At 39.0% G+C, this 22,599-nt stretch overlaps 1 protein-coding gene across 1 annotated transcript in view; it reads left to right on the top strand.

The window, feature by feature from the left end:
• The window catches only part of LOC133521866 (TATA-binding protein-associated factor 172), a 61,621-nt gene that overhangs the window by 12,935 nt on the left and 26,087 nt on the right, over positions 1-22,599 (top strand). Inside the window, exons 3-9 of the mRNA XM_061856970.1 lie at positions 5,121-5,298; positions 13,045-13,108; positions 19,449-19,583; positions 19,827-19,984; positions 20,220-20,415; positions 20,672-20,880; positions 21,454-21,549. Of these exons, the coding sequence (XP_061712954.1) occupies positions 5,121-5,298; positions 13,045-13,108; positions 19,449-19,583; positions 19,827-19,984; positions 20,220-20,415; positions 20,672-20,880; positions 21,454-21,549 (1,036 nt within the window). The remainder of the gene's footprint in view (positions 1-5,120; positions 5,299-13,044; positions 13,109-19,448; positions 19,584-19,826; positions 19,985-20,219; positions 20,416-20,671; positions 20,881-21,453; positions 21,550-22,599) is intronic.

Raw genomic sequence — 22,599 nt, 5'->3', positions numbered from 1 at the left:
GTCTATGACGTCTCTAAAAACTGGCCAGAGATTTTAATTTTAAACTAATTAAAGTTATGGCCAGGAAACCAGTTTTTTGGCCTAAAATTTTTGAACTTTGATGTCAAATATCTCGAAGGCAATGAACTTTGAAGTAAATATGGGATATTGCTTAAAGCCGTTGCTGTTAATATGATAAGATTGATAAGCTACAACAAACATTAGAAAACTAAGGGATTCAGATCGAAGGTGCCTTAAGTTAGTTTATTGTCAGCCTTATTATTATGGCGCTTTATTTATGTAAAGATGGAACTTTAATCGAGAATTTTAAATCTTCTTACTGTCTTCATCTTCATTCAGTTTTTTTCTGTTAATCAGGTAGTTCTTAATCATAAAAAAACTTTAGTTTTGTAGTCGGAAATTTAGCTAACTTGTGTTTTTTAATTGAAAAGATACTTTTTTCAATTAAAGCATAGTGTTTCTTTGAGTTCTTTGACTCCTTTGCTTTAAGACTCATATAATTAAGTCGAAACTCGAGTTCTTTTCAACTTAGTCATTTTCAGAATACTCTATTTTTTTACAAATAAAATGAAAGGGCATGTCTTCATGTAAAATTCATGGTTTAGGTACACAACACAATAATGCTTATTTTCTTTAATACGTATTTAAATAAAACCTACAAAAAATGTTGACAGAGTCATTATTCGGAGGCGGAGTCCTATAGAGTTGCGCTTAATAAGACTGAATAAAGGTCTCATAACGACGAGTAGTGTTCTTCAAATTTGGTCTAAAAAAAGCGGCCAAGTGCGAGTCGGACTCGCCCATGAAGGGTTCCGTACATTTATGACGTATTAAAAAAAAACTACTAACTAGATCTCGTTAAAACCAATTTTCGGTGGAAGTTTGCATGGTAATGTATATCATATATTTTTTTTAGATTTTTCATTCTGTTATTTTAGAAGTTACAGGGGGGGGGGACACAATTTTTTTCACTTTGGAAGCGTCTCTCGCGCAAACTATTCAGTTTCGGAAAAAATGATATTAGAAACCTAAATATCATTTTTGAAGACCTATCATAGATACCCCACACGTATGGCTTTGATGAAAAAAATTTTTTTTTTAATTTTATGACGTTTTAAAAAAAAACTACTTACTTGATCTCGTTCAAACCAATTTTCGGTGGAAGTTTGCATGGCAATGTATATCATATATTTTTTTTAGATTTTTCATTCTGTTATTTTAGAAGTTACGGGGGGGGGGGGCACACATTTTGCCACTTTGGAAGAGTCTCTCGCGCAAACTTATCAGTTTAGAAAAAAATTATATTAGAAACCTCAATATTATTTTTAAAGACCTATCCATAGATACCCCACACGTATGGGTTTGATGAAAAAAGTTTTTTTGAGTTTCAGTTCTAAGTATGGGGAACCCCCAAAATTTATTGTTTTTTTTTTCTATTTTTGTGTAAAAATCCTAATGCGGTTCATAGAATACATCTACTTACCAAGTTTGAACAGTATAGCTCTTATAGTTTCGGAAAAAAGTGGCGGTGACATAATCGGACAGACAGACTGACATGACGAATCTATAAGGGTTCCGTTTTTTGCCATTTGGCTACGGAACCCTAAAAACTCTAGTTTCTACTAAATCAGTTTCGATAATGGCTATTTGTGGTTGCCATTTGCCATAGTTATATGAAAGTATAAAAGATCTGCTCAATACTTTTGCGCAAGGCTGTGTAAAGGACAATTCTTGAATATACCTAAACATATTATTTAAATACGCCAGACGTTAGATTGACCTATAATGGCATAAAACACAAAATGCCCATGTAATATTTTTTTTCTTATACGTCTCCTTTTATCATTCAAAGCATAAATATTACATTGAAATTGCATTACGCGTAATTGAAGCACTTAGCAGCCAGTTCTGATTGAGTTATGGGCAATTACAACCCCTAGATACAACATTCAATGTCACTTAATGACGTCAGTACAGGCTGGCACGAGGCGTAAGGCGTAAGTAGGTGGACGTGAGCCATCTCGTGCTGCCCACGCCTCATTTGTGAGGCAGATGGTATAAGGATTCTGATGAGACAAATTTAATTTTAGCAGCGTTGGATAGTCAAGATGTTTTGACGTTTGAATGATTTTGACGTATGACGCATTGTCAATTATTGGTATTCGAAGTTCCATAGATTCCATTGAGAATAGATACATATTGATCTAAAGGGTCCCAGTTCGCCGGACGATATCGGCCTGTCTGTTATTCGCGATTGTTAGCTTTTGCGAATAACTGACAGGCCGATATCGTCCGGCGAACTGGTAATCAGTGGGCGTCTTAAGAAGGCAATGATGTATCTATTTGGATATTATTCTCTAAGTAGATAATTTCCAGAACTATCATTTTAGTACAAAAAAGCGGCCAAGTGCGAGTCGGACTTGCCCATGAAGGGTTCCGTACCATTTATGACGTATTAAAAAAAACTACTTACCAAGTAGATCGCGTTCAAACCAATTTTCTGTGGAAGTTTGCATGGTACTGTACATCATATATTTTTTTTAGTTTTATCATTCTCTTATTTTAGAAGTTATAGGGGGGGGGGGACACATTTTACCACTTTGGAAGTGTCTCTCGCGCAAACTATTCAGTTTAGAAAATAATGATATTAGAAACCTCCCCCACACGTATGGGTTTGATGAAAAAAAAATTTTTGAGTTTCAGTTCTAAGTATGGGGAACCCCCAAAATTTATTGTTTTTTTTTTTCTATTTTTGTGTGAAAATCTTAATGCGGTTCATAGAATACATCTACTTACCAAGTTTGAACAGTATAGTTCTTATAGTTTCGGAAAAAAGTGGCTGTGACATAAACGGACAGACAGACGGACATGACGAACCTTTAAGGGTTCCGTTTTTTGCCAATTGGCTACGGAACCCTAAAAAGGTCCAAAGCAGAATGATGCGGTAATTAATTGACCAACCGGACTGTCATTTTAGTCACTTAAATATAAACGCAAAATATTTATTCATAAACAAATACAAAAGTAATCCGCCACATGCTTCGTCAAAACACAAATGTACTCCGCACATGCATCGTCAAAAACTTATTCTACCTTAATACTAAAATAACCCATAATATAAAAAAAAAACATAGATTGAAATCTGTCATTAAAACGTCGCATATCTTATGATATTATTAATTAGATATCATCTTATAGATTCCTTAAATACTTCTTTTAGAATTAAGAAGTTTTAGAACATAGGCAGGCAGCAGGCACGCCATAACTAACTAACTAACTGCTTTGGCTCAGCGATCCAAAAAGAATCTTGGCCTCCGAAACGAGAGAACGCCACCTGTCCCGACACGCAGCACGCCGCATGCGTTATGGCGTGCTGTGTGGCAGGCACGCCATAACTTACCTATTAGGACTCACGTTAAAATGCTTGAGTTAGTAGCATTTTACTGCCTGTTATAAAACCATCTATAAAACGGTGCGTTTATCCGACGAATTGTTTCAATTAAGTTGCCCTGTTAGATTACTGTTAATTGGTCGACGCCCCGATACTGTTTCTTAGGCTTCATTGAATTGTGTATGTAGGTATCGAATGAAGGAATGTACATAATTGTTAATATGTATAATAATATTAAAGGTCAAATCGGTAGCTCAACTCCAACAGTTGGTTAAAAGCAATTCGGACCGATGTTCCGAAATATCGTAAGTTCGAGTCTTGCAGGAAGTGGCGTTTTTCCAGTTTTCGTTTAATATAAAAATGTATACTAGGTATCGCTCGCAGACGTATCTGCTTGATGAAAGTTAGTGTAGCGTGTAGCATAGTAACAACAATAAAAAAAACTTTTGTAATACTCGAATCCAAGCATGGTCTAAAGTTACGGTTAGCTACTTGTTCGCACAGATGATGCAGCATTTGGTGCTGTTTCAAAAATATTTCATAATCATATGAAATAGCACCAAATGCTGCATCATCTTGTTAACGTACCTTCAAAATTCACCGTGTGTAACGACTAACCACTCTTACGTTAACTAGTGCGATGTGCGTGCAATCCTGATCGATCTCGTCTCTCAATGTGACCAGAACCCTTATCATGTTTTTATTATAATGGCAGTCGCTAGCGACTATGGTCACTATACGTCGATGCGATGGCTGATGGTACTCATTGCGACTTAATGGTTGGCACCCAGGCCACAAAATAAAATAAAAAATACAAGAATGTGACACTATTCGTTAGGACTTACGGGTAAGACCTGTGGCCTGTCAGCGCCATCTGTACAATACTTTCCGGCCAACCCCATTCCTTGAAGCGTTTTAAGAAGGAAGAATAGCTTTGCGAGCCTTACCGAACGTACGTAAATTTTTGATGAAATTTCCGTTTGGAATGGAAATTTCCTCTTAAGTGGAGTAATCCTAGTTTTTTTCGTTAGCCTGCTTAAACGGTCCAGCCTGCCTTATTGTAACTCTTATCTCCGTTAGCCTGGTACGACCTGTTACTGTTTGCACAGACGAATTATGTTCGAAATTGCGAAATGAATTACGTAGGTTTATTCAAGTGCGCGCTACACACACATTATGTTGAAACGGGTTAACTGCAATATGTACTTTATGGTTTATTAAAACGATTGTATGGTGGTATGTTCAGATGTCATATGCAGGCCGCTTACATTGAGGACAATAAGGGTATAATGAAATTAATGAACAATATATGTTTAGTATTTTCATAACCAAATAAGAATAAACGTAATTCTTAAAGTTTCGTACTAAATATCAGCAACAGATACTTGGAAATAATGTACCTTAAATTTTCAAAATGCTTTCAAGTAGGCAAGGTGCAATAAAAATGTCGAGCAGATTATTATAAACTTTTGCTATAAGGATATACTGGTATTGTCGTCGAAAATGCTTTTACATTGTAGTTTGAATAACCCTTTGCATCGAAAAGCCCCGACAGATTATTTGATACCTATAGGTATAGGAAAACATTACAGAAAGAAACCTCTTAGTGGGCGACTATGATGTCAATGCAGCTTACAGGTACCTAAAAAATAGACATGGCAAACACCTAAAGCTCACGAACAAATAATGAGTTAGTTTATCTTTGGCATTAAACCCATTGTTTGCACAGGCTGGACCGTTTGTTCGTGCTGCTGGAGGCGGGCGCGGGTGCGGCAACGCGGCGCGCCGCGGCGAGGCAGCTCGGCGAGGTCCAGAAGGCACACCCTGAGGAGCTGCACCGGCTGCTCCACCGCCTGATGAAGCATCTGCGCTCGCCCGCGTGGGAGACCAGGGTCGCCGCCTCGCAGGTACTGTCTAGGTTAGAGTATTGTCGCGCAGGTATTGGCTAGTTAAGTGTTACTCGCGGCACCTCGGTGAGGTTCAGAAGGCATATACCGAGGAGCTGCACCTGCTACGCCGCCTGATGAAGCATCTAGACTAGACGCTCGCCCGCCTGACCTTTCTACTAGTTGTGGTAATCTAAAGAATGTTAGCTGGAGGCTGGAGTGTGGTTTTATTCATGTTTGTTCTGTAAGCGGGGAATTCCCTTCTATTATTATAACTAACGCGCGTGGCTTATTCACACATGTTTATATAATAGTCCTATCTTGGTGCGTAGATGTGGTTTAGGCATATATTAACATGATTCAAGAAACGCTGAAATTGCTCTAGTATTTTTAAACAAACAAACAGCGATTTATTTTAGGTTGCAAATAATTCTAGGTTATATTCGGAAAGTGGACGCCATCATTCCCATTAGATGATCTTATTTTCAAACGTGACCTGGCTTCTAAAAATGAGTTTCTCTAGACGTACGGAGATCAAAAGGAGCTGTTTAAACAATGCTAGATCGAAGATATAATGAAAATAGTAATAAATAAAAGAAGATTTCATGAGTTTCACTAAACAGAATTTACGGACTTATCAACGACAGTCAGCAGTGAACTATATCCATAAGAGTTTTCAATTCAATTCAATTTATTTGTATTTATTTATTTGTAATTTGTTTGTGTTAGTTTTGTGCAACCGGCCCTAAAAAAAATTGATAATTCTTGACAGTAATCCCCAAACTCGGTGGATTTTGTATCTTGGGAACCATCGAGAGTCCTTAGGTATTATATGTATACACAAGTATGTTCATACAAACCATTAACGATTAACTAATTTTACTTTGAATTGAAGCTAATTTTAGTTTGAAGAAGCCTTTTGGGTTTCTCGACTATATTTGGCAGCAGACGTCAACAAGGTTCATTATCCCCAATCAGCTCTCAATAGCCCGCAATCATAATCACAATTTGCGCAACAAGGGCATTCTGAGACGAACATATTTACGATTGAAAAGGAAAACTAGATCGATAATCCTGTTATCGTTTCTGTAACTGAGTGTCAGATAAAGACAACTATTTGAAACGGGTTTGCGTTACCTATGAGAGTAAATACGAAGCTACATCACCTAGTTACATATCATGAGAAAACTTTGTATATTTGAGTTAGAACCAGGGGCGTAGCTACCGCCGTATCTGCCGTATCAATTATACGGGGCCCCCGGGCCACGGGGGCCCCCAACGTACGTTTTTGTGAGAAATCTTTACCCTTCCTAAAGGCCCCCAAACAAATTTTTATACGGGGCCCCGCCAAGGCACGCTACGCCACTGGTTAGAACCCCGTTACTTCTAAAGAAACTTAAAATATATAAATTAAATTTAAAAATAATATTAACCAGGCAGCGACAGTTAAACTTCAAATTGGTATAGATCCTAAATAGTAATACAAAATTACTTACAAACGGTCAATGAAAACTTAAGATGATTTTCGAATCCCTACAAATTTATACCCCATTCGACATAGTATGTCGATATTCATTTATTCTTTTTTTACAGTTTTAAAGAAGAAAAAAGTAATCGCGGGATTCCCTCAAAAATAAAATTGCGCATTTTTAAAAGTAATTTTCATATTTTTAGCTTTTGTGAATAAATTGTTATTGTTACAAATTTTCAAAGTAGGTTTTAGACCTATGTTATTTTTTTCCTTGGAGGTTTTAACAATCGAGTCGCCTTTAAGAGCTTACCCCTCTGTTGAAAACCTCGGCCAATAGTCATATGTATACGTACGTGAATGTCGCCATTTTGTGTCTAAGTGACACCCGGCAATCGAGACAAATCGATTGACGTAAGAATCTTCAAAATCGGCCCACGCATTCGGTCTCTTAGAGTGCCACAAATGAACAAACATACCTAATACATACTCGTACATACATAAATACAATGATCCCCTCCTTTGCGTTGCGCTGTCGGGTAATAAAATAAATTTCTATAAACTAAACTTTTCTTACACAATCTTTAATACTTTTGGAGACCGTTATAACAGGCTAAACTTGATGTCCAATTCCAATGGATGGCGATACGATGGTATTATTAATACTAAAATACATGGTCATGTGTGATCATCATCATCAATTCATCAGGCACGTGGAATTGAATTTAAGTTGAATAGGACAGCGGGAAAAGGGCCTAAACCTGAACTAACTGGAGAGTTAAATAAAACGAATAAAAATCAGCTGTTGAGATAGAAATGAGTGGGATCATTATCGGTACCTATTAATTACCCAATCATATCCGCCGTCGTTTTTTTTTAAATATGGATGTTTAATTATTATTTCCGGACACAGTTATTCTGCATATTTTCCCTCCGGGCGGCGATTTCCCGACGCATTTTTTAAATTTCATTAATTGAATTATTCCAACAATAAAAAGGTAAAGGGGTTATTTAAGTTACATTGATTTGAGGGCCTTAATGAAAACTGTAGAAAGCTATCTAGGATAGGGCCGAGCAACAATGTAGGTAGCCGTCGTCGCCCAAAGAAGGAATCATATTTTTCGATTCATGTTTGTTAGTAATTAATTTATGTATTCTAGTTCCGTTATTACACTGAATGCCTTATCATGTATATTTTAATTTACCTTTATTTTTAGAGGATTTAACAACCGGAGTCACCTTTAAGAGCTTACCCCTGTGCCGAAATCCTCGGCCAATGGTCATATCCTATGTATTGTATGGACTGACGTTTATCTGACATGGGTATTTGTACGTAATGAACAACATTTGACGTGCCCCTCCCCCGCAAAAATCGGCAGACTGTTTTGTACAAAAAATTACAGACAAGGCGTCTCTAGTTGTTAAATCCTCCAAGCATTTAGTGGTTATGTAATGATGTATTGAAATTATTTCTGAACGCGCTTATTAACACAGAATAATGAATGAAGCCATAATTGAAAAATTGAACACTCCTTTTGCGTCGCCACACTGCATCCTTGGGACATGCCACGCAGGTTGAGGTTTTTCTTTGTATTCAGTTTGACTTTGCATTTCCTTTACTTGCAGTATTTTGGTCTGGGTCAGACAGACACAATTGTTTACTAAAGTAATGAAAAGCGGTTTGTAGATGTCAATTTGGACCTGGGTAAGAAAAAACTATTTGTTCATATAAGTAACATCTAGTCGCCAGCAGATATATCGAAGCGACCGAGGTCCTCAAAATTATCTAATCATGAATTTGAATGACTTGATAATAGAGGCTTTGTTCAGATATTTGTGAACATCTTAGCCGCCCCAATATATCTGATGTCGACTGTACGCTCTAAAACAACAATCTTCCATTGGCCACTTGCGCGTTCCAGGGTTAACCAACTAAACTAACACAAAGTTAAGTCGGAGTTATAAGTACAGTTAAATCTGTATAAACGATTAACTCCGAGTTAGTTGGCTAACCACGTGCAAGGGGCCCCAAGAGTTTCTGATATCGGATTAGTAATTCCGCAAGAAGCTTTGTCAAATTTATTAACTGCCGCCCATCCCCACCCTGCAGCAAGCCCGGCCCAAAAATTCACATTATGCCGGCAGCATTCCCCCGCTGTATGGCGATGGAAACTTGTTGGAGCAGCCAAGACCCAGAGCAGGGATCATTACCCTTCTCTCGTAAACGCCTGCCCAACTCCGTAAAAATCTCCAGAGCCTCATTACCCCAAGGGCCAGCAATCTCCACGGCGACTGGTACGAAATCGTACATCAATTCCAAGGCTTGGCGTGTTTCAACCTTGCAGCCGTTTCTGCCGCCGATTCCGCCGACTTCAGAGTGTGTCTCAAATGAGATGCAGCATATGCACTTACACATGTTGCATCCTGTGGGATGCAACGTGTGTAAGTACATTTGTTGTGACAAATTTAGTATCAATCAATCAATTTTATCCAACTACGGAAAGCATTATGATTTTAGCAGTCCATGTTATGTATGTATTTATATAGGATGTGTCGTATCTTCCACCATAGCATCAGAACTATGCAGCCGATTTGGTTAATGAGGCAAATGGTTCGTTTATTATGACGTGGGTATGTTACCCACGACATGACACCGACTTTAAAAAACTCATGTTTTTTGAGGAAAACATCCCTAGCTCGATTAGTTTTTTTCAGAGGTTTTTCTTATTGCGTATTATGGTTCCGTTAAGGCCTTGATGATTTTGCCAATGTCGCGGAAAAGTCATTTTTTCCAATTAGTTTCCTTTTTTACCTATTAAAAATATTCTTAATGCGTAAACAAATACAATTGTAGCCAGATGCTATAAGGATAATGACAATCATGCAACGTTTCCATCAGCTCGATTATGCTAATCGTTTCGCGGTCGATTTGTATTCGATGCGCTGGGGCTGCATTGTTCTGCTCTTGCATATTTGGGATGTGCATTTTAAGTAAGGATCTGGCAAATTGGAATGTCCGGTCGATTGAATTTAATTATAGACTAAACTTTGTTATTATAATTATTGATTGTAATTGTGACAAGGATCAATATAGTTCACAGATTAATCTGGCTCAGCCTTTCATGGTCCGCTCTTAAAGTACATATAAGGAACCGTATACGTAAGAGGTGTTATTTCCTCTATCTTAAACAGTAGGAAGACGTTAGGGGTTTAGTGTATAGAAACGATTAGCCAGATGGCGGACTTTCTTCTTTAAAGGGGACCTGTCAGTTATTCGCAAAAGCTGACAATCGCGAATAACTGACAGGCCGATGTCGTCCGGCGAACTGGTAATCAGTGAGACCCTTTACAGTCAGTGTACGTGCTCCCGGGTTTGCGGTCTCCGTTCTTGTTAGGATAGGGAGTGTAGGAACACTTTACTTGTCTTTTAAGGTACATTAGCTCCCATAGTCTACGACCTAGGTATTTTTTTTTTTTATATTTAAAGTTTTAAATATTTATTTACAATACAGAGGATTACTATAACTAGCTTAAATCTAAAATAAGCCCTTGAGGCATTGTACTAAGGATGCTGGCGGCATTTCCTCGCTGTTTCGCAATACTGACACGTGCGAGGAAGCCGCCAGCTCCTCGGTCACCAGTTATGTCAACCGGACGTTTCGCGATTTCTGCAAAAACTTGTGCGCGCTGGGACCCCATGGACCTAGAGTTTCAAAGTTTTCTATTTTATTATACATGTTTAAAAACATATTTTCTTACATATTAATAATATTTAGAATGCGTTAGGTGTTGACATCAGATTTATTTAAATAATACAAAAAAAGGAACAGTAAAGACCAAGGCTAACACTAAATGCACAGGTACAGTTTAACTGCGACAATCAGATACCGACTGTCATCATATATTGTTTTATCTATTGAAAATAACCTTGGAATGCAAAACACATTTCGCCTGCCATTAGTGAATTTCTATTATCTCGCTTGTTACCAAGTTAAATGACCCGCGAATTCGATCGGTCACCTACAGTTTACGCAATTATATATGTTGAGGCGATGTAGTTAGTAATATACCGCCATTAATGTCATGGGATTTTGATATCTAGATATATTATAATGTTTATAATATAGGTATGCGAGTTTTTATTGCATAATGACCCGTGTTATGAGCCGCACTTGAACTGTCCTTAAACATTTTTTTTTGGAGCCCTATGATCTAATGTATTAAAAACAAATACGTAGGTATCCTATACTCCCTTATGCACATGTTTCTTTACAACGGCAGATTTTTCGAATGTTTCAGTGTACTAGGTATCAGTGATCGATTGTTTGATATTGTAAATTTTTGTTTTGTATCTTGACGCGTAGAAGCGCCCTTATGAGTCACACTAAGGCGCATGGCGCTCATGGTTTTTTTGCTACTTTTTCTAAATAAATGTTTCAGTTTGAGTTCAATCTGACGCTTAAAATAGAATTTGCAACAGGGACTCTCGATCTCGAACACATTCATTCCGTAAAAGCAACAATGGCATTCCTTCTCTCACAATGGAGGTGCATCTCGATGGAAAATAGAATCTGACGTAAGTTAAACTGTTCCACTTATGTCGGCCGATTAAATCCTCAGACACTGACGTACATGGGATTTCATATAAGTATTCGAATGAGCAGAGAATAAGTATGTTTTTACTGGTTTTATTTTCAGCTTTAAGTGGAAACAGACATAAATCATTCAGCTGGGTCAGGGGCTTTTCAAAATACGCAATAAAACACATGGTGTGGCAGAATCAATTTGATCCCGTCATTCTAAAATCATGAGAGATTCGTCATCTCATAAAACGGTATCAAAATATCATTAAAGAATCTTTTTCTCGTATAGAAGGGGACTCTGTGGACTTGGCGAGTCTCAAGATGAATATGACGCATTTATATTATACTAGCTCGTACCTAATTTTGAAGGCTATGAAAAGATCCCCTAGGGGCGGTCGTGTTTGTAGAGATGACCTCATATGTACAGGTGGCGTTTATTCAAGTCTTCGTCACATAGATATTTTAATAACGAGCGTAGAGGCAGCCGCCCATATGTATTACAAAGAGCGGTGCTGTGTTTGAAAATTGAATTTTTATCAAAGTTCTTCTATTTGAGCACATCGCAATGCGCTAATGAATGTCAAAATGCCATTTAGCAAAGAAAATCTGCCCCGAAAAAACCCAGCAGTAAACTGCATTTGTAGTTATCATGGAATTAGCAGGAACTCTTAGCTGACTGTTGGTGCACCTTATATCTTAAAAAAAGTACAACGGGTAGGATCAGTAAAATGGTTGTGCTTTCGTACCTACTGTATACTTTGCTGCTTATCCGTAAATCAGTCTGTATCTGTAAGCCAGCCGGTAAAACCTGAATAATTCATGTCGGCCTTATAAATAATTTCAGTGTCTCGGCTCAGTAGGTAACACACGTATTGGTGAACTGCGCATTACTGTTTCGATTTTTAAAACGTGATTATGACAGGTCAGAAATGGTATCATTGATTCATAATGAGTAGTACCGCTGTTTTAATGTACTCGTATTCCTTATGACAACGATTAGAAAACGAAGGGTTTTCGATTGGATTTATTTTATTTTGATTAACTTATCTACAGGATTCCGATATGATGTAATCTAAACAAAGTTAATGACGATAACTGATTTTAATTTTGCTCACAATTTACATTTTTGCTTCAAACTTTCATCGTTGATTGTACTTTCCCTTCAAGGGGATCGTATCATTCGCAAACTTAATGAGGTTGCGTGGTCTTATTATCGAGTGGCCATATTCTGTCTCCATCATCAGATCTTGATGGTGGCATAACATTGCATCGTCATAACGTAGTAGTACCTAAGCTAGCTCAAACGGAAACAGATATAACTTACAAAATTGATTGCAGACAACCGATAAGGACAGCTTTAGAGCGGTGACATTTTTACAATAATTTAGTCGATGCATATCAGATTATGTCAGATAACCACCTTTGCGTGTAATGCCACATTCGCCAAAAGTCACCATGCCGCCGAATGTCACAAACGCTACTTTCCATATATTATGCGCTAAACCAATTCTGTAGGCTTAGCACAGCAGCGCCGCGACAGTATCTCGCTCGCGAGATAAACTACCCATCCTTCTCTCATTATTACAGTCGCGGTGGCGGCGCTTCTGTGCTAACACTACTGATAGACGCCAGAAGCCTGCAGCAGCAAACATAGTCCCGAAGTCGCTAAACCCTAAGCGTTTGCTGTTTTCTTCATATTTTTTGTTTTGGTTTCAGGCAGTGGAAGCGATCCTAACGAACGTTCCACAATGGCACCCCCCGCCCTTCACCGGCAAGAAAGGTCAGTACAAATGTAATTATAAAACTTGTCAGTTTAATCAAACAGATCCCATGGATCTACCATGGAACTGTCACATACCACTTTATGACATTTAATTATAACATGGTTTAATTTCACCAACGGTTATATTTTGCCAATATCTTGCCCAACTAAGCATATCTTAATATTTTTGCGCGCGTTGTGCAAAATTAGGAAATGACGCCTTCTGTGATTCCTTTAACTACAACCTTCTACTCGTGTATGCAACGCGTGAGGTTTCTGCAGCTACTAATAGTGATTTGATGTTTTTTCATATCCACACAATCACACACATCAACAACAATCGCTTTTCAAGCGTTTGTCCCTATCCGTAATTTTGACATTCGTATTAATCAAAAAGAGACATAACAATTATGTTTTTTGAATAAGCTTCTATCGGTATTGTAGACCAAGTCAGTCATCCAATGAATTGTAAAACACTTGTTTTGTTCTGTTTAACATTGTTGTTTCAAATCGGCTGCGGTTCTACGGTCAATTGGTTTATTAGATACGGTTTGCGATATTTTTTGTAGTTGCCTATTAAACAAGTGTTGTTTCTAATTTACTGAATACATTTGAAAAATTTATAGCAAGTGGATTAGACTAAACGGAAACCTGCCTTGTGCTGCCATACCTATTAATGTGGTTCAGAGAAGGGAAGACGGGACTGTAAATCAGCGCTATATATTGAAATAGCTGACGCAGCGTCAGCTTATGCTGAGCCCGTTCCTCTTGTTATTGTTACATAAGCTAAATGTTCATGTTATTTTTATATATTTTGTATCTCGTACCATATTTTTTGTGTGTCAATTAATGGTTCTTTATTCTTTGCCATCGTCGACATTATTAACGGGCGCTTTGTAAACCTTATTTCAACGTCATAAGGTCTGTCAATGGTCATTTATTGCTGTTGGTAATTGGAAGTATTGAAACAGTTAAAAACCGGATAGGATCCGTTCGCTAATGATTGTGGGAAAATGCAATGTGGGGATTTTATAGTATGTTCAACACCAACTAGTTAGTAGTTAAATTAAACACTTTATATAATGTAACACCTATTATGTACATGACAATACAATATTGAATCAATTGAAATTGAACATCGAATATGAGATAAATTAATAGATATCTAGGACAGGTGTTTTCTCGGTATCTGTAGTTGCCTTCTTGTGACCTAATATAATAACCACACGGGAAAAAATGAAAAGTTTTTACTTATATTCGTAAGTAATTCGGATTCGTAGTTTCAACGTGACCTTATAATTCTGCCATGCACTACCAGGTACCAAGCATATGTAGATACCAGAGTTCTCCAAAATTTCAGACCCGAGGGCTACGGCCAGTCGTCCGCTACTTTTACGTTTATGCGGGATCGATTGCATGAATTTGGTTCTTTTCGCGGAGCGGATTTGCAAGTAGTAGTAGTAGTACACCTCTGATATTATATAACATGATATTTGATAACTGCTTATTTGATTAGAACGTCAATAAAACCATGGCGCACACACCCGTGTCGTTATAAAAGCATGGGGGTTATCGCACTCGCGCCACATTGCCGAGGATTTCCTCATTGGCGCCGATTGGTGCGGATATAATCGGCCGTGGCGTGGAAATGGTGGCAATTCAGATCAGGGCCCGTATTACAGGGCGTAACCGTAACAGCTGATTTTGTAAAGGTTGAATGTTAATTAGAAAATGATCATAAAGAAAAATAGGCGAAAGAAAAATGACAGGACAACCACTAGTGGAAAATATTGTAGCGTGTCTTAGATGACTATAGTCAGTGGGATAAAGTATGACCCGCCAGCCAATTCCGGCCCGCGAAGCGATTTGATCTGGCCCGCCTTCAGTCCTTCGAAGTAATTAGTATATGGCCTGCGAAATAACAAAAATTAGGCTTTTGCTGCAATTCTGACCCTCCTCGGAAATTTCTTTAATTTACTGGCCCCCCATGAAGAAAGTTTACCCACCATTGCTATAGATACATATATGGTTTCGTACATTAAAAATTTAGTGTAACGACACTAACGACACGATTTTTTTTACATATCAACAAAACATCTCACCACACACCTGAAAACACCTGTCTGCCCTCGGAGGGCTCGGAGTACCCAACTGGCGTGAAGTGGCGCAGAATAGGGCAGAGTGGCGTTCTCTTGTGTCAGAGGCCAAGATCATTTTTCGGTCACTAAGCCAATGAAATATGTAACTACTAAGTAGATTACTTATAATTAATAAGTGCTATACTTTACGTGAAAGATAGTAGATATGTGTGCCTAATAAAGTTCCTGAACGCACACAACGGTCCCTTATAATAAACAGCGATAACCCACCATGTTTCTAGAAGGCTCAGTAATTGATAAACGTATACAGTTATATTCATTGTTATTTACTATATCTTGTGTAATAATGTCCTATAATATTTATTATTTATTTATTTATTATATCTTTGAGTAACCACATTAACACGTGTAATTTTAATTAATGCTTGCGGTCAACTCTAATCAAATTAATTGCAAAGAATTTTATCTATCGTTATAAATTACTAGTAAACAATTTATTTAACTTATGTCTTGAATAGTTTCGTATATTTTCCTTCTAAACTGTACGCTTAGCGCAGTATCATGGGATGGCCCAAAAAAACTAGTCCAATATGAATGTCAGGGTTCCGTGTCCGAAGGGATATTATTTCGTTTTTTTTTTCTTTATTCTCTTTTCTATTTACAGTATGGTTACGCTACGATTAATAAATGTCGGTACTTTGTTTTTTCCAAACCAGACAGATTTGTAGAATATAACGACTTGACCTTGAAAACATCGCTTTGTTACATATTTCTCGATTGAATATAATATACATTGTATACGTTACCTACACCAATACCTATAAGTTGAGCGCTTATCGCCACACATTTCCATAAAAATCGTAAACATGCTTAGCATAACAGAAGTCTTTTGTTTTCCGCCTAGTGCATTGACTGCGGGCGACCTACATCTCCAGGACTATTTGTTCATACAGCTGACAGAGCTCGTAGCGTCAGGGTGACCAGTATAAGCCTGCTTTTTCACCAAGGCGGAGATGAGCGGAGGCGAGAGGAATCAACCAATAGCATTGCTTATGATCCAGCGGAGCGGAAAAGAGATGTGGATTACAACCAATGAACTGATGGTTGATTCACTTGGCACCACACGAGCGTCTTTCGAGCGTCGGTCGACGCAACGTCGGCGCAACTGCGCAGCAACGTTATTTTCCATAGAACTGACTATTAGACGTCGACGTGGCCCTGTTGTTTTGATGTGTTTATGTTGAATTTAATAACATAACTGGTTATGCTCGCAACTTCGTCTGCATGAAATTAATACTTCAATTGGACTTCTTTGTGAATTCCACCCCCGTTTCACGCTCGTAAGAGATGAATGATTCCAAAAACTATAAAAATATCTCATGAAAGGGCTCGCACACTTACTGGTTATAAGTTCGGGGATGCGCATGTATGTTTTAGGAATCGTATCTTAGTGAGCCGGCCTTGTTCGCCTCACAATTGGTTGATAGTGGTCCAAACGCGGGGCTTCCAATTGGTTCATTTGCACGTGATGGCCGGAAGCCCGGAGTTATACATAGATTATGTCTTTAGTTATACGGATGACAGATGTGTCGGGATGAATTAGAGGATCTCACCAACTACTGTCGTCATAAATATCTGAACACGTAACATCCCAGTATTTAGTGGTCAAAATAACAGAGTGCCTTTGGTCTTGCGAAAACCTCCGCTTCCGTCTAATACCGGAAAAAAAGGGAAAGCCCCGGAGATGCTGTCTGGACGTTGCGAGGGGTGATATGCGCACCAATGGTCTTACTAAAGGGTTGCCAAAAACCGTGCGAAGTGGAGAAGAAAAAGTAGGAAAGCGAACCCTGGGCTCCGAAGCAATTGCTGAGGATGCAACCGGGTTGAACGCTAAGCTGAGAGAGAGAAAGAGCAACCCCAGTATTTTCAAACTTTACTCGTAGATTGACTCGGATATTTTGGAGTACCGCTCTGATATAGATATGTAAGTATTTATTTGATATCTTTAAGTGGGACACAGATGACAAATGGATATGCCCTTGTCATTTTGTTTAGTCGGGATGAATCCGTGGTTTTTACTTACTAATGTATTCTGTATTACCTTCCTCCTATCTCCGTCCGAGCGAAAAGTCAGCCTAAAGTCGGGATGGATTCGAGGTTCTTGTTAACTAGTACTGTCGTCATTAGATATATCGGAGTGGCCAAAGTGCTCACAAATATCTGGACATGTCTCTAATTTCAAACCGTTAGATTGCATGGTTGGATATTTTGGAGCACTGCTTTGATATATTTGAAGGCGACTGTTTGGAGTCGTTGTCATTTATGGACATCTTATAGTACATTACCTATTCGTACGTGTATCGTACAACGTTTTACAGTACATATGGCCCATTAAATTTTCGACATATTCACGTAAAGTGCCAATTACCGCGCTATCGTAAAGTATTGTATTGTAGTTCGGGCGACTTTACACCATATGTACTGTAAAAATAGTTAATTTATGTACTATAAACAATTTAGTTAATTAAATTCAATAATATTTCCATTTTTCATATCGTTTTATAAGTAACAATATGCTCTAATGTATAAAATACACAGTAAAAAGTACTTTATTTGCAGAATACTATATGTTTAAAATTACTCTAATTATAATAGTTTAGATATATCTGGTGAGTCCAGCAAAAATACAGCATAATAGGATTATTTATATTTTGTACAGTCCATTTATAATAATATTAAAATAAAATTGCCCGGGTGACCGGATTTCCTGTAAATGTTTATGTATACTCGTATTGATAGCGATATTGTGCATAAAGCCGCTCTATTAATTCTGTATTGTATCCGCTTATTAGTATACATAATGGTTGCATTTATTATAATTCAATCTTTCAAAACATGACTAACGTTAAATTAAATATAGGTACACTGAATTAAGCACCGTCCGGCGTTAGAAAGGCAACTAACATATAATTTGTATACATCCATACATACTTACTCGATTGGAAAATAAAATAGTGATGCGCCCAGCGTATATAATGTAAAACACGTCACAGACTGAGCGATAATATACCATAGGATATCTTACGATATATTTCACGTACCATTTGACAGAGCCCAAAAACAAAGCTATAATATATATTTTGGTACCTTACGATATTTTATATCAAGGCATTTTAAGATAACCTTGCGATATATAACTCGATATATTACGATATATTTTGGTATGCAGTGTCACACAGTCACACAGGTTCGATAATTATATAGAATTTCTATGTCAATTCTGTTTTTAGAAATGTATTTAAATGGCGGAGCCATGGCGGTTCGCTAGGTCAATAACACTTAACATTAATTGGTACAAGAAACATACCCCTAGAGCCTCCTAAGGCTCAAGGTCCTGCGTATTAACGTGCGTACGTGGTTTTTAAGTTTGAATAATTTTCAAATGGAACAAAGTTGCATTTCTATGGTTTAGTATACTGTTCAAACAAAGAAAAATCTACTTGATTTCCTACGCTGTAGGTTCAAATTTCACTAGTATATATATATATATTTTTTTCTTTTATGGCAAGGCCTTAGGAGCTAGCGCGTCTTGTACGTATTGCGCAGCGCAACTTGCTCGAGTAGGCTCCTCGCTGTTACCGAGCTATTAATAGGCGTGGAATAGTCCCGACTGTGACTCACCTGCCTCAATTGGGGCTCATTTATCAACGCAGGGGTCACCTTATAGCTGTAGCGACATCACTGAACAACACCTTTTAAGTGATCAAATGATAGGTCAATTTAATGTTTAAAATGGCAGGCTTAAAGGTGATTGCTACTCTGTATTTTTTAATATAAAATGTTTAATATAACTCTCACAGGATTTTTGCTTTTTGTATTATTGTATTGCGGGGTCAATAAACTTATGATATTTCCGTTTGTTACTCTTTAAATAGAACATACAACAGTACTTTGAACTAGTCTAGAATGTCGGTCAGGTTAGTTCCTGGCATTTGCGCGTAATGATTGATAAAAAGCTCTGATCTGACTGAATATAATATTAGTGCAGGCGTTTGAATACACGTTGACTTACCTAGTCTGTTTTGTAGAGAAACAGGTACAGCAGAGAAGACTAGTTAAATCATAATTAAAGAAACAAACTTCTATATTATATGCATGTCAACTATTGCTATCGGTATCTTACGAGTAGTTATATAAAAACACATTATTTTCAAGGGATTTATTACTTTTTTAAACAATGTTTATTCGTTTGTCCACAGAGGAAAAATCCGAATGCGACGGGCGTCTACGATGCGAGACATTCGACATCGAGAAGGTTCTCCGACATGGCGCACACCTCATGGGCTCGGAGGGCCACGAGTACGATCTCGATGAGGAGGCTCTCAATGCTGCCGGTATGTTAGCCTCTGTTGTACAGCGCGAGGCAAATAATCTAGTACCCGGGGTGATTGTGATCTGCAATGTAACTGCCCCCAAAAATGTGTATTACGGATGGATCCTTAAGTAGTACAATTTATTTCCTATATTATTTACCCTGGGCAGCCTGGGCTGCACCAGGCTTTCCTTTCCACTTATTCCAGTATAGCTACGATGGACCATAGATAACTCCATTTTGATAAGGCTGTGTTTGTTTTCAGACATAAACGAGCGTCTATCACGACAGCGGCAGCAGCTCAACGCCCGCCTCGGCCTGGAGGTGGCGTCCAGTCTAGGCGTGGATCTGACCACGGCGCTGTACACCAACGACGACCTCTGTCCCGCCAAGCCAGCGCCAGTCAAGACTGAAGTGATCAGGGTACGTCACATACTTGTGTTATAAACGAACGTCTAGAGAGGCAGTAGTTCTACTCCCGTCTCGGCTTGGAGGTAGCGTCCAGTCTGGGCGTGGATCTGACGACGACCTCTGTCCCGCCAAGCCAGTGCCAGTCAAGATTGAAGTGATTATGTCGCATTTGTGTCGATAGTGTACATAAAATAGTGTGCATTTTGTGGTAATAGTTACTTATAGCAAACTGTTTTTTTTTCCACAGAGGCCAGTGCAAGAGCTAGTCCCGTCGTCATCCAAGCCGCTCAGCTCTCGCGAGATGAACCTAGCGAAACGGAAAGCGCGACAAGCAGCTTTCTCCAAACAGAAGTCGCGCGACTGCGAGGAGCCGCCCGCGCCGCCCACGCCGCCGGTGGAGCCGGATCGGAAGAAGATCAAGCTGGAGGTCGACGAGTTTAACTGTGAGCTAGCTTATAATAATTGTACCCTATGTCCTCAACTCCCGCGTAGAAACTGTTTGACAAAAATTCAGTCACATCTGTTCAGTTTTCTTCGTGGTTTGAAATTAATACTCGGCAGTAATCAGTCGTGATAGTGTGTCTCCATAGTTTAACTTGTTTCTCTATCCTTGCTGAAGTTGTTTTCTTACGTTTTGGCACCTCTCCTCTCCGTCTCTAGTGGGTCTCAAAGGCTCTAATAAAAGTTCGTTGTCGACAGTGGAGCAGTCGCTAGCAGTGCCAGACTGCTCCGGAGCGTGGGGCGAGAGTTCCAGCTGGCCGCTGGAGAGCTGGTGCGGCGCGCTGCAGGCGACGCTGTTCAGCGCGGCGTGGGAGGCGCGCCACGGGGCCGCCTCGGCGCTGCGGGAGCTGCTGCGCGCGCCCGTCGCCGCCTCGGCGGGGCAGGCGGCCGGCGACAGCCCGCAGCAGGTACAGTGTCGGCTGGCCGCCGGAGAGCTGGTGCGGCGCGCTGCAGGCGACGCTGTTCAGCGCGGCGTGGGAGGCGCGCCACGGGGCCGCCTCGGCGCTGCGGGAGCTGCTGCGCGCGCCCGTCGCCGCCTCGGCGGGGCAGGCGGCCGGCGACAGCCCGCAGCAGGTACAATGTGGACGTGAAGCGGGCGCTAGTGTCGGCTGGCCGCTGAAGAGCTGGAGCGAGTCGCTGCCACCGTCAAACCTAAAATTATACAGCAATTTTCATAGTTCACTGCTGAGTCACATGGATCTGTTCGCGTTAAATTTGGGTCACACTTGATAGCGGCCACAGTCACACTGTGTGACTGGGACAACAGGCCCTAAGTGTAACAAAAACTGCATGCTTCCAAAGAGTTTTTGGCAAAATACTCCTAGAATGTACCCCGTAAAACCTAATCAAGAACCTAAAAGACTAAACAAAGATAAATCTTTAATCAGCTTCTTAAATAGTTTTGGATTGTTCTTTCACAGGTCTATTAATCATTTTCCAATGCTTGAAAGAACTTTTTAAAACGAATATTTTATTTTCAGATGGAGGACGCCCACCAAGAATGGCTCGAAGACATGGCGCTGAGGTTGCTTTGCGTTCTTGCGTTGGACCGCTTCGGAGACTTTGTGTCAGATCAGGTGAGTTATTTCATTATCAATCAGCTTTCTCAGGCTGTTTCTGAGGTGCTAAAACCTAAGGCGATATTATTTACTTTGTATATGAGAAACAGTTCACTAATATACAAAGTAAATGAAGTTGCATAGGAAGCCAAGCAGATGGTCAATTAATACGGATGTATAGTAATCTCAGCTGCGGTACATTTGTAGCTGGTAGTTGATCTTTTCATCTATTTGCCTCTGTCACTCTTGTTCATTCGAGCAATAAAGAGGGAAATAGAAGAGCGAATGATCATGTTCGTGGTTAACTTTTCACGGGCACATCCAACATTATCTTCCGACCTAATAAATAAATATTTGGGGACAATCTTACACAATCTGACTTAACCCCAAACTAGCTTCAGTCAAGTGCAAAAATATATATCGAAAGAATCGCCTCATAAATATGGTACTACGCTCTTATTACGCTGGAATAAGATGCTATGGGACATATTTTTGAGTCAGATGTGTATACCCATATTTTTACACTTGACTGTACTAGGCGACGATATACATACGTATATAGATAAATACATACTTATATACATAGAAAACACCCATGACTCAGGAACAAAAATTTCTGTGTTCATGATACAAATAAATGCCCTTACCGGGATTCGAATCCGGAACCATTGGCTTCATATGCAGGGTCCCTATCCACTAGGCCAGAACGGTCGTTAAATTTACATTACACGACGGTGCGTGCCTTGACCCGTATGGTCATGTTATTAAAGGTTAGATTTGACAAATCGTGGATGACACGAACTATAGTTTTTTTTTTTTTAGCATTAGAAAGAAGGTAAGCGATCTTGACGTGTCTTTTTATTAAAAAACACCTTTGAAAAAAAAAGTCATAGCAAATATGTAACAATTATAAATCATATACTATTATTTGCATTTTTTTGCTTTAATACGTTATGTAAACTAATTTAAAAAAAGCGTTTTTCAATAAAAAGACACGTCAAGATTGTTTACCTTTTATCTAATCCTAAAAAACGAAGTATATATCTGACATCTCACGCAGTATCCGTG

The sequence above is a fragment of the Cydia pomonella genome, chromosome 10 (assembly GCF_033807575.1).
Source record: "Cydia pomonella isolate Wapato2018A chromosome 10, ilCydPomo1, whole genome shotgun sequence".
In the NCBI taxonomy this organism is placed as follows: Eukaryota; Metazoa; Arthropoda; class Insecta; order Lepidoptera; family Tortricidae; genus Cydia; species Cydia pomonella.
The sequence above is the reverse complement of the archived record's forward strand: the minus strand, read 5'-3'. Positions and strand labels throughout refer to the sequence as shown.